Source organism: Hetaerina americana, unplaced genomic scaffold, assembly GCF_022747635.1.
Source record: "Hetaerina americana unplaced genomic scaffold, ioHetAmer1.1.p SCAF_1, whole genome shotgun sequence".
Lineage (NCBI taxonomy): Eukaryota > Metazoa > Arthropoda > Insecta > Odonata > Calopterygidae > Hetaerina > Hetaerina americana.
Window position 1 is genome coordinate 81,983,254 of NW_027286069.1, and position 12,412 is coordinate 81,995,665.

Here is a 12,412-nt window from a genome sequence, read left to right on the forward strand (position 1 = left end):
AAACACAAGATAAATCAAATCAATGTCTGATGGCTAATGATACTAATCAAAGTGTCATTGGCAATACCTTTTCGTGCAATCCAAAAGGTTGCTAGAAAAAATGTGTTAACAACTTGTGAGAAATAACAATTGAATAATTGCTGTATGTACTGGACCTTTTCCTTTCACAGTTTAAAGGGACTCTTCCAGTCCAGGCTACTAGCATGTGCTAATTATTCAGCTGAGGCCTGTTTCTTAAAACTGCAGTCCAATTCAAATTCTGGTTTGCTCATTCAGTTTTTTCTAAACTTTATCATAACTACATTTCCTAGCATTGTGGTTTGCAATGTTTTAATATGTCTAGCTTTTTACAGAACTTGTGAATTTTATCTTTTAGATGATCAAATAAAGCAATGAAATGGTTAATTCATTTTTGGTCAGATAACAGCCAAGTAACAGCAAATTGGTGTCACATATATATTTTATGTTGATTCAAAAACTAACAGTTGTTGTACACCAAGGTTTTGTTACATTCTCAGTGATGTAATTTACCTTAACTGTTCTTAGTTCCTCAAGGTTTTGAATCCATCACCTGATTTGATTTTTAACTCTTCAAATCATCAAAAATACCAATTGTTATTTCAATCTTGATGTGTTAAGGTATCCTTTTGGATATTTTATATTTAATACTTAGTGAGCTCTATATTCCTCGGAAGAAATGATAGTAATGCCTGCTGGTAAAGGGGAGTTGAGGTATGTGAGAGAAAGAGAAGTAAGCGGGTGAAGGGGAGAACGGGAGATGGGAGAGGGGTGAAAGAAAAGGTCAGGGCGGGAGAAGAGAGGGGAAAAAAGATAGGAAAGGAGTGAGAGAGAGGAGGTGGAATTAATGAACGACATTAAATCCTGGATGTTAATAGGCCTTGCAAAGCCATATACATGCCATTTCTAGAGTTTTTAATTCTATTGGGCTATCAGATGGGGGAAAGGACGCTAGAACAAAAACACTGTTTGAAGGGGTGTTATGATGGGAAGCATGTTTTGGGATGGGGAGAGTCACAGACTGGGAGGAGAGAGTGCACGAGGCACAAAGATTATTTATCCTTAGGTTTAGGGGTGTGGAACATTGGCCTATGTAAAAGCCCAGGCAATGTCTACAAGCCAAAAGATAGACAACATTCTTGGATGTGCAGGAGGAGTGGAGGAAGGGTGGGAGAGAGTTAAAAGGTGGGGTGGAGTAATGAAAACAAGCCTAGTTTTGCATCTCCCCCGATGGCATGGGGTGGGTGTGGCTCTGGGGGTGAGAGGGCATTTTGAGAGAGGCTTCGTGAATTTAAGGAGACCTGCTAGGTTGATGGGGTGTTAGAAGATGACAGAGGGGCATTTGAGAAGATGGTTGGAGGAAGTGTTGTGATTTTTAAGGATGGGGCACAGGTCTTTGAGGATGAATTTGAGGGACTGAATGCCAGGGAAGTAGGTGGTACAGATTGAGAGAAAGTGGAAGTCGGTGGTTGAGGGAGGCTTGGTTCTACATCTACTTAATACCCCGCAAGCCGCCGCAAGGGCGTGTGGCGGGGGGTGTTAGGACACCACCTGTAATTTAGAAAAGAAAAAAAACCGCATGCAATAACCACAAAATCATACATCCACAAAAAAAAACATGGCATACATTCATGCATGAACACTTACATCCCACACACATGCAAACACTCAAACTACATCTTACATACACATGCACCTGAAAGTATACCTAACAGCTTTGCAGTGTTTAACTTTGCTCCAACTTGTAAATTCAATGTTTTCAATATTTGATGGGTTGGGATGGGATGGTACCCATGGTTGTATTTCCCACCATATCGTAGTTCCCCTGGCGGTTGCGATTGATGTTCTTGAAAGCTATAGGCATCTAATGAACAGTGATAACTTCAAAATGGCTAAGATAATACGTACAAGTGCGAAGTGCAAGCGAAGAGCCACTATTATCAAAATTGTTCACGTTGAGCATTCACGCAGTGAAATAGTTCGATTCTTCTAGTACCCCAGATCAACTTTTTACGATATTGTGGCTAAGTATAATGCTTCGGAGAAGTCTGGGGAAGGTTTCGCTAACCCAGTGAGGAAACCTCATTCGAGGAAATTTTTGTTTTGTAAATTTGCAAATTGTTGCAAATTTGCAAAATTTGAAGAATGTTGTTAAACTGTGGATGATAACTGTGGCCTCGGGGAGATAATATGTCTTTTAACATGACGGTGCACCATCTCATACAACTCATTTAGTCCAAAACTGGCTCTCGGATAACATGGATGGGTGTGTACTGGTCAAAAGAGTTCTGGACCAGAACATGTCAATGTTGTCTGAGAACCAGTTTTGGACATATTATATGTATGAGGATGCAAGATAGAGCCATTCTGGTACAGAGTTCCAGATGCCGGCATAATTGTTGTTAATTGGCCATAATAGAAAGCACATCTATGGGTGTATGCGTTTTATTGAATAGCCAATTATAATGATTATCTTTGCATATCTTATGGTTCTGGGTGATGTGCTGTATGTTTGTCAGCATTATTATATGTTTAATGAGCTAACGTAATCCTAAGCACCAGCTTGCAAACTTTTAGCTTGCATGCACTCTTACATTACATTCCTGCATGATAAGATGTTTACTTTAACTATATTTTGAATGTGTTAATCAGGTTTTATCAAATTTTAGTCCAAAGTTTTATGGAAATTACCTTAAGGAAGTATTTATGAGCATATTTTAGAACATCTACCGATGTCTTTTTTTTTAATTCTAAATTGTAATATGTAAATTTATTTGTTTAATTTTTCTTTATATGTGAAATTTAAGTTTTGAGAATTATTTTTTTATTTCACTATCCCTTACGTTGAGGTATGTCCAAATGTTCAGTAGTGCTATCAGATGTTCTGCAATAGTGCAAATTCTCAGCATTTTAATTAGTTGTTTAACGAGTTTTATGCATAAAAGTAGGGCATTAGCCTCATAAAGGCTATTCAATATCACAAAGCATTAGAAACAATTGAATCCATCAGCTACTTGTCTAATGGCAAGGCGGGTACTTAACTTCATATTAACAAATGTAAGAGACACTGATTGATAAAGGTATTGTCATGGAGATCTAGGTCAACATTTTGGATCTCTTAGTTAATTTAATTATTTAAAACTTCTTTCTTAGTCAAACAATAATTCCATCCATGATTGACCTACCAAAAGGTCCTCCTCCATAATAACATGACATGAGCTAAGAATGACATAGTCCCTCCAAAACTTAGTAAAGTATATAAAAGGCAAAAATAACAGGGAATTTTATGCTGTAATTTTTGCGGGCATCAGGAATATGACCTAATTCCAGTTCTGTGTGATCTGTAAAGCAGATATTGATAATTCGACTGTGCATGTTTTGCATACATGTTGCTTTTGCATGCACCACATATCTGTCTTTTTACCCTTGAACTGAATTTTACCACCTGAAATTTCCACCTCCACCTGAGGCTCCACATTTGAAACTATAGCAACATGAATGACTCCCCTGGATTCCACAAACAGTACTCATTCTCATGTACTCTCAGGATTTGTACTTGGCTTGTTCTGAGTAATATTTTTCAGTAAATCCCTTTTAACAATATCAATATATGCTTTGTATTAATGGCTGGTGGAATCTATGTACTTATTGTATTGTACATAACTACAGCAGACCGCCAATAAATGTGAGTTCAGAATGAGTATTTTGGGGCGATTTGGTCTGTGGTATCATCAGACTTCAAACTATTGTAAGCCATTACTGTTTTGAAGACATTTATGTGATAATATCAATCTCTTTCACTAGAATTCTCAAATTCTGACTATAAATGACGAATTGAATTGCCAAAGGAATAAAAACTAATCAACATCTCAGTAAAACAGGTTGAAATTACCTCATAGTGGCTAAATTTAAAACAAAAATGAAACTTAGCACAATTGTGAAGAGGTATGCTCTGCTGCCATTGAGGTATGTAAATATAAAGTCTCAGATATTGGAATTAAATAACAAAAAGCTTACATGAAGTTGGCCGGAGAGGCATCACCTAGAATTTAGCCCAGGCCCTCCAGCCGATGTCCAGCTCATCACTAGCCCCTGCTCTGCTAACTTTAGAAAAGCTATATTAAATTTTCATGTCAAAAATATTTCAACGGTGGATTGACTTCTGGAAATTGTATGAACTCCAGCATCTTCTCTTTTGCTCATGAGGAAGTAAATAAAACCAAGGAGTGAAAGTTCTCCTTCCGTTGAAAAAGAGGAGGAATCATATTAGCTACTTAACAATGTGTAAATCATGGCCAAGTTAAATATTTCCATTACATACCTAGAAAATTTAAACCAAATTTCTTATGAATTAAATTACAGTATACCCTGAGTGTGAGAATAATATTTGTGATTTCAAAAGCCAATGCCTGTTAAAATTTTGAATAATATCTGTAACACTTGTTTTTCTTAATATGTATGATTTCTGTAAAATGAGAGTTAGTTATTGATTACAAATAATAAATGTTTTTATGTGTGTATAAAGAGAGTGCTTTATTATGCATAAGTAAGTGTGCAATATAAAAATAAAATAATATGTAGCTTAATACTTGTAATTTTGTAGGAAAATCTTTAGTGCAATATATGCTCTGCACAATCTCCTTTCTCAGTCCCTTGAGGATTGTGTTGATAAAGATTTACTGAATTCTCCTACCCAATTGATATTATGATGCTTATAAAGTTTTGAGATGCTATTGAGAATCAGTAATGCCTCAGTAAAGAAACTTTACTTTTGCCATTGTTAAAATATTAAATTTTATGTATTAATTATATATATGAGGTGTGTCCGAAAACTATCCGATCTGCGTTTGTATCTTCGCGCCAGAGTGCCTTCGCGGGTATGAGCGTAACCAGTAGTCCCTCACGAACTCCCTAAATGCCGTAGTTACCGGCCGTAGGCTTAGGGTCGCACGCAGCGTGTTTGGTCAAACGTGTGTTTTCCGTTCATCGCATTTGTTTACTGTTGAAAATGACAGATCTAGGAATTTGCATCAAGATTTGCTTCAATCTTGGCTAGAGTTGTACGGAGACGATTAAAATGATACAGAAGGTCTTTAGGGACGAAAGTATGGGCGTAACACAGATAAAGGAGTGGTATAAGCGGTTTAATAATGGTCGCACATCTGTTGACAGTGACCCTAGCTCTGGCTGACCTTCGCTGACAACAACACCGGAAAACATCGAGCGTGTGTGACTTGCGGATGAAGGTGGTCGTCGATTGACTGTTCGTGAAATAGAAAATTATCTTGGTATACCGAAAACTACTGTTTGGGAAATTTTGAATGGGAATTTGGGGATGTCTCGCCTGTTTGCAAAATTCATTCCGAAATTGTTCACGAAATCGCTCAGGGCAACTTGGAAATGGTCATTGATGACGAAAATGTCCTTAAGAAGATTATTAATGGTGATGAATCATCAGTTTATGGTTACAATCCTGAAACTGAACAACAATCTTCACAGTGGAAGCATCCAGACGAGCCACAGCCGAAAAAAGTCCGTCAAAGTCGGAGCCATGTCAAATCAATGCTGATTATTTTTTTTTATTGTGAGGGTATTGCACCCTACAAATTTGCTAAAAGATTTCATACGATCGACAAAGAATATTAAGTTGAAGTTCTGGAAAGATTGAATGATACCATGAGAAGAAAACACCGTGTCTCTGGTCAAGTACTGACTGGCTTCTTCACCATCATAACGCGCCAGCGGATTCATTGAACCTTGTGCAGCAATTTTTGGGGAAACACAATATTGTACAGCTTCGCCAGCCTCCGTACAGTCCCGACATAGCTCCCTGCAACTTTTGGATGTTCCCAAAATTGAAAATGGCCCTCAAAGTAAAGCGGTTCGACGACATCGAGACGATTGAGAGTAATGTGACGCACGAGCTGAAAGCCATTCCAAAATCTGCGTTCTCGTACTGTTTTAAGATGCGGAAGCATCGCTGGTAGCGTGTGGTTCAATCAAATGGGGACTACTTCGAAGGATGCCCTGGCCAGTATGACAAAGAATAGCACCAATGTGGAGATATGAACGCCGGTCAGATAGCTTTCGGACACACCTCGGATGTTTAACGGGCATTATCAGCTCATGCAGATGCCTATTTAGATATGTTTGCTGTTATAATATGAGCAACCTGAAATTATTAATAAATTTCCTTAAAATAAATATTTTTGAATTGGAATCTGTTTTTAGGATTTCTCTGTTTCCTGAGGTACCTTCATTGTGAGTGAGAGTAGATATTTGCGAGGTGCTTCAGATAGTGCCAATGATAAAAGGACTGCAAAATCTTTATTTTTCTCTGTTTAACATTAGTAGTTTTTATTGCAGTCATGCTGATCAAAATACACTTACTGTACTCTTTATTTTCTACTGCATATTTCGTGTTTTTCATGATTTTAATTACTTTTTGTGATACCTGCAGAAGTTCAGATTTTATGCTTCATGTAATTTCTATTGCAGAATTTCATTTCAACAAGAACTCACGGAAACGTAGGTATATTTTGTGCAAGACTCCTTAGCATGTTAGTCTGTATAAAATTTGAGGAACAGTTGTGTTCTGCTACATTCCAGTATAACTCTATTTCAGTTTTCAATGTGCTTTATTCTGAACATGTGTAATCAAAATGCTAACTGCTGCTTACTTAGATTAGAACTGTGTGTACCACTTTTGACTTTTAGTTTAACTTGAAGCAAAGTTTGTAGTTTTATGAGAAAATTTCTGCAGCTCTCTTAAAATCTGGTCATGACCTTTACGTTAATACATTCACTGTGATCAGTAGTTATGTGTGCCACAGTGGTATACATGTGTACTTGCCATTAGTTGACTTTTGACTTTGCTCTAAATCTTTCTAACACCATATGAAGACTGAGATATATGAGACTGAGCCATTTTGTTAGTTACGGATGATGTAAATGTATCCCTTCACTCCCATGCACTTGATAGTGCAAAGGTAATACTATCTGCATTGGATGTCTTAAACTAGATGTTGAGGCAAATCTCCGTAGATTTATATTTATGTACAATTTTATGTTGCATACATGTATGTTTTGTAATATAAATTAATCCTACATTTCAGGTTATTTTTGTGGTAAAAATTCCCCATGCTGTGATTTATGTGATTATTTTTTATGCTATTTTCTTGAAAGTTATATCTATCGTGATAGTAAGATTGATTAAAAAGTAATTTCATCAATTTTGTACTTTTAATGTGCTTATATGTGCCAACATGAAGCTTCTTGTAGATAATGAAACCTCCATGTAACTTCCAAGTTCATACATATGTTATGCAACACATAAAATATGTCACCTTGTTAATTAAGCAGATATGCAAGGTACATTGAGTCATAGCCATTAGTCAATGGGACACTCTTGAATTTATAGTTTTGAAACCATTTTTGATATTGCTAGTATAAATTTGCTATCATTCCGATTGAATTATGTCTTTATTGAGACTCCGTCCTCTTAGCTTGATTTGTAAACACCTAAAACACTCCCTTGTTAAATTTCACTTCCAATGATTTAGAACACTTTGTATTAATCAGTTGAATAATACTATGTTGGCTATAATTTCATAAAGTAATTCAATGGTAAAAATGTCATCATTTTCCTTTGTAAAAACTTGATTGTTTCTATTCCTTCAGATTTGCCATGCCATGTGAAGTCTTTACCAGAAAATAAATTTATAATGCTCTAGGAGAACAGCTTATTAGACAAAATACTAATATGAGTTTGATCATAGGACAGTTTTTGCCATATTTCTCCTTTTCCTCCCCTTTTTCACTACTTTCTTAAAAACTCCGTTTCTCCCATCCGTTTTCCCATGAAATTAGGAAAAATAATCTTAGTGAACGTATTTTAATTGTTTCAGAATATGAAAGGTTTGACAATGAAGTTTTTATGGTGGAAAATTATGACTTTTTAATCGTTTTTTCCTCAAGTGAAGGTGAAGTCATTTCCAGTAGGCAGTTGGTTGTGCATATTTAAATCTGCCCATGCACAGCTTCTTTAGTAGAGTCGTATACTTGTTAATACTTATCAAAAGTATTAGATAACATACATAACCTTTCATAGAAGTTTCATTCATTGACGTGAAACATTATGATTATCTCTTATTATGTCTTGGCTTGGATTAATCTAATCCCATGCCTTGTGCTATTTTCAGCCCCAATATTTGGTTGGAGTGTTAACACCACCCGTGACCTTCGGGTGTACGTCCAGCCAGACAACGATACTGCAATCATTCCTGCCCCCAACATATGCAGCTTCCCAGTTAAAACACCTGCTGGGAAAATGGAGAAGGAAGGTGATGATGATGGCCTGTTGCTTATGGTGATTGTTTGCTCTTCGGTGTCAAACTTTGAAGCCCGACAGTCAATACGAGATACTTGGGCATCTGAAGCTGTGTTGCCAACTGCTCATGTGGCCTTCCTCCTTGGTAACCCTGCCCCCCCTCTGGATGAAGAAGAGGAAAATGGCTATCCACTCTCTGCATCAGGCCTTCAGAACAAGGTCATAGAAGAAAGTCGTCTCCATGGAGACATCATCCAGGAGGGTTTTGTGGACACCTACAACAATCTCACACTCAAATCAGTAATGCTGTTGAAGTGGACTGCACAGCATTGTGCCTCTGCCCATTACATCATGAAGACCGATGATGACATGTTTGTGAACATTGGTGCGATTGTGGCCCACCTTAAGGAAAGGGTTCTGCAGAGGAGGAAGTGGCAGAGGAGACGGAGGTTGGTGGGGACTAAGGCAGGTCAGGCACGTGGCCAGCCTCGAGTTGTGCGTGTGATGCCTTTTGAGGCTGAGGATACACTGCTGGAGGGAACCCTCATTTGCGGTGCCCGCCCCATCTCCAGCACTAGGTCCAAGTGGTACGCTCCTAGGTACATGTTCTCTGGTCGTGTTTACCCCGACTACTTATCTGGCACAGGATATATAATGTCACGTGCTGTGGCCAGAAGACTTCTTGCAGCAGCTCTCTCAACGCCCCTCTTCCACCTTGAGGACGTGTTTGTGACAGGCATGTGTGCCCGAGCCTCAGGGGTTCACCCAAGGGACCATCCTGGTTTCAGTTATCAGAGGAGGAGGACTGATGATCCTTGTGGCTATCGTAACACTTTCACAGCTCACCGCTTGGATTCAACAGAGCTAAGGCTGGTTTGGTCCAGGATAAAATCTCCTAGCCTCCGCTGCCCAGTGACTTCTCCCCCACCGTCCTCCCCATCCACGGGGCGGCCAGGTGCTCCAAGGCGGAGAGTGGGTGCCTGTGGCTGAGGAAGAAATGGGACAAGTACCTCCGCTTTTACTTTGGCAAAGGTTTGGCTGTCTCTCGCACAGCACCCCAATGGCTTCCACTAGAGTGGGTGGACAGCAATGAGATGTGGGTTAGCTGGTTGTATTTCACTTGTGATTGTTCACTTCAAGATCTCACTTATCATAATAAGTATTTCCAACTCAGCAAAATGCATGCTATTATTATTAGTTTTCTTGAAAATGAAATGTATTTTAATCAGGGTCGGAAAGGAGCAGCATGGAGTTTCATTTGCCCATATTGGCTGTAACTCTTTGCTTAATTGCATCAACTCTTGAGATCTGCCAGCCCCCCGTTTTGGGCTTCCAAGTCAGTCAGTAGTCATGCAGGCTAACCAATTTTTTTTGGAGCCACAAGTCAAAAAATGTTGCCAATTTGAAGGAGATAAAGAATGTGAGAGCTCCATGATATATGTAGTGCAGTCAAGTGTGCTTGTTGAAGTGTATTTTTATATTTTTTCCAGTGACTCTCTCCCCATTGTATACAGTCTGATTCCTTGATTTTGATGTAATCCATTCCATATTTAATGCTTTGTATAAGGCATTTTATATGGCATTTGTGAAGGCTGCCTTTCGACAAATGTAAATTTCATCTTATTTAGAAATGGTTATTAGTTAATCCCGTCAAAGATTATTTATCTCTGCACTGTTTTTTATTCGGGGCACAGGAATGCTTAAATACCAAAGTACATAATTAACAATCACCAGAATCAATATTTGAAACATTCTCAAGAGTAGCAAAAGTTAAAATCCTAGTTTTCCCACCACTTGAACCTGGAATGCAATGAGCACAGCAGGTCACATAAGGCAGTGTGTGGTGTCAGGGTGGCTTGTCCTTGTACAGGAAACGTTTTTAACTGATAGGAACGAATGAGTGCAAATGACAGAGAGTTTATTTAAGGGTCCCTTACCATTAAAGCTAATTTTTAAACCATAAGTGATATGTTTAGGTTGCAACTTCTATGTACTCTTAACTGGCAGAACTATTTCCTGACCATTATGGCTCATCACGATTTGGGTATGCTATCATACATCCTTTCAAAGTGGGGTAGGACTACTGAGGAAGACTGGTCCTCCCATTATAGGGCTGACTTTTCTTCCTTACCCATTTGGCATGAGTATATAAGGCTATTTCAGTGACTCTTATAAACAAGAATGACTCCAGTATAAGAGATAATTGACTGCAGCAGAATATTGTTGGATAAGCTGTTAACTGTAAATAGTGTGCATTATGTGTGTAAAAAATCCCTTACATGAAATCCTGAGCCATTAGTGATGGATGATTCTACATTCTTTGCCTCTACTCACATTTCTTTTTTGCCGTACCTTTTTTAAGAGATGGAAAAGGATGTGGATTCTGTGATATATTCAATTTTTTACATTTAGTGAATGATTGTGTGTGTGTATATATATATATATACACACACACACATACATACACACAGACACAAGGTCTGTTCAAAAAGTATCGCGACTTTTGGGTGTTTTCAAAAATTATTCATTTATTCATGAATATCTATTTTGTCCCCTTCAAAGTAATCCCCATTTAATATTATACACTTGTGCCAACGTTTTTTCCAATCCTCCAAGCACTTCAAAAAATCATTTTTTTGTGATCTTGTTCAGCTCCTCCTTTGGTACAGTTTTTATCTCGTCTATCGTAGCATAGCGTCGTCCTTTCATGGTACTCTTCAGTTTTTGCAATAAGAAAATCACTGGGGGCTAGGTCTGGGGAATATGGTGGCCTCGGCATCATTGGTGTGTTGTTTTTGGCCAAAAATTCCTGCACAAGCAACAATGTATGAGCAGGGGTGTTGTCATGGTGCAAAAGCCAATATTTGTTCTTCCACAAATGCAGGTGTTTGTGGCAGATCGCTTCGTGCATATTGCACATAACTTGCAGGTAATATTCCTTATTTACCGTTCTATCCTATGGCAAGAACTCATTATGCACCATGCCCCTACAATGAAAGAAAACTGTGAGCAAAACTTTCACATTCGACCAGACTTGGCAAGCTTTTTTCAGTCTTTGCTCATGCTGCAGCTTCCATTGGGATGATTGAGCTTTAGTTTCCATGTCATAATCATAAACCCATGATTGGTCTCCAGTTATGACCCTCTGGAGCAAATTTGGGTTGTCACGGACAGAGTCATTAGCAATGTAAATGCGTTGCTGTTTTTGGTCGAAATTGAGCAATTTTGGTACTTGATTGTGTCCGCATTTTCCCAGAGATGTCCCCTCATCACATTTTTGCATTTTGGGAATAGGAAAAAGTCGCAAGGGGTGAGATTTGGTGAATAAGGAGGATGATCAAGGATGGTGAATGAATTTTTGGCCTGAAAAAAATCAATGCAGCTTGAGCACAGTTTTTGCGCACATTTTTTAAATGCAAATGCTCAGTTAAAATAGTGTGCACTGTTGATTTTCATAAATTGAGTTCATCAGCTATAATTTGGAGTTTATTGACCATCGGGAAGGACAAGGAACCCACACACAATCAATGTGTTCATTGACACAGGTGCTTGAAGGTCGTCCCGGCCTTGCATCATCCTTGGCATCTTTTTGGCCATCTTTAAAATGCTTAAACCCCTTAAAAACAAATGTTTTCCTCAGAGCATTATCACCGTAAACAACTGTCAACATTTCAGTAATTTCTTGATAACTTTTACCGCACCTCACCAAAAAACTTGATTACTTCATGATTTTGTCAATTTCCATTTTTGACAAACATTAAAAACAAGGACAATGTAAACTAATGTATCTGGCACTATATGCACAGCTCGGCAATCCTCCAAGGTGAGAATGCTCATTTGGTCTCAGGTAATTAACGCAATTGTGTGGGGCTGTAATCCATGTCATGGCCACCAGATTGCACCAGTTATGTATTTATTGGGCAGACCACATATGCATATATATATATATATATATATATATATATATATATATATATATATATATATATATTTAATATAATATAATACGATAAACACAGTAATCAACTCAAAGGCGATGGTGGAGTTTACCCAGTAGTAAGCCCT

The 12,412-nt window shown here is 38.1% G+C and overlaps 1 protein-coding gene across 3 annotated transcripts in view; it reads left to right on the plus strand.

The window, feature by feature from the left end:
- LOC139693935 (beta-1,3-galactosyltransferase 1-like) overlaps positions 1-10,782 on the plus strand; it is a 104,666-nt gene extending 93,884 nt beyond the window's left edge. For 2 of the 3 annotated variants that reach the window (XM_071592279.1, XM_071592297.1), the window contains exons 3-4: positions 6,517-6,546; positions 8,220-10,782. In XM_071592279.1, the coding sequence (XP_071448380.1) occupies positions 6,517-6,546; positions 8,220-9,337 (1,148 nt within the window). In that variant the 3' untranslated portion in view covers positions 9,338-10,782. The remainder of the gene's footprint in view (positions 1-6,516; positions 6,547-8,219) is intronic. The other variant, XM_071592288.1, reaches the window with a different exon arrangement.
- Positions 10,783-12,412: the final 1,630 nt, after the last annotated feature.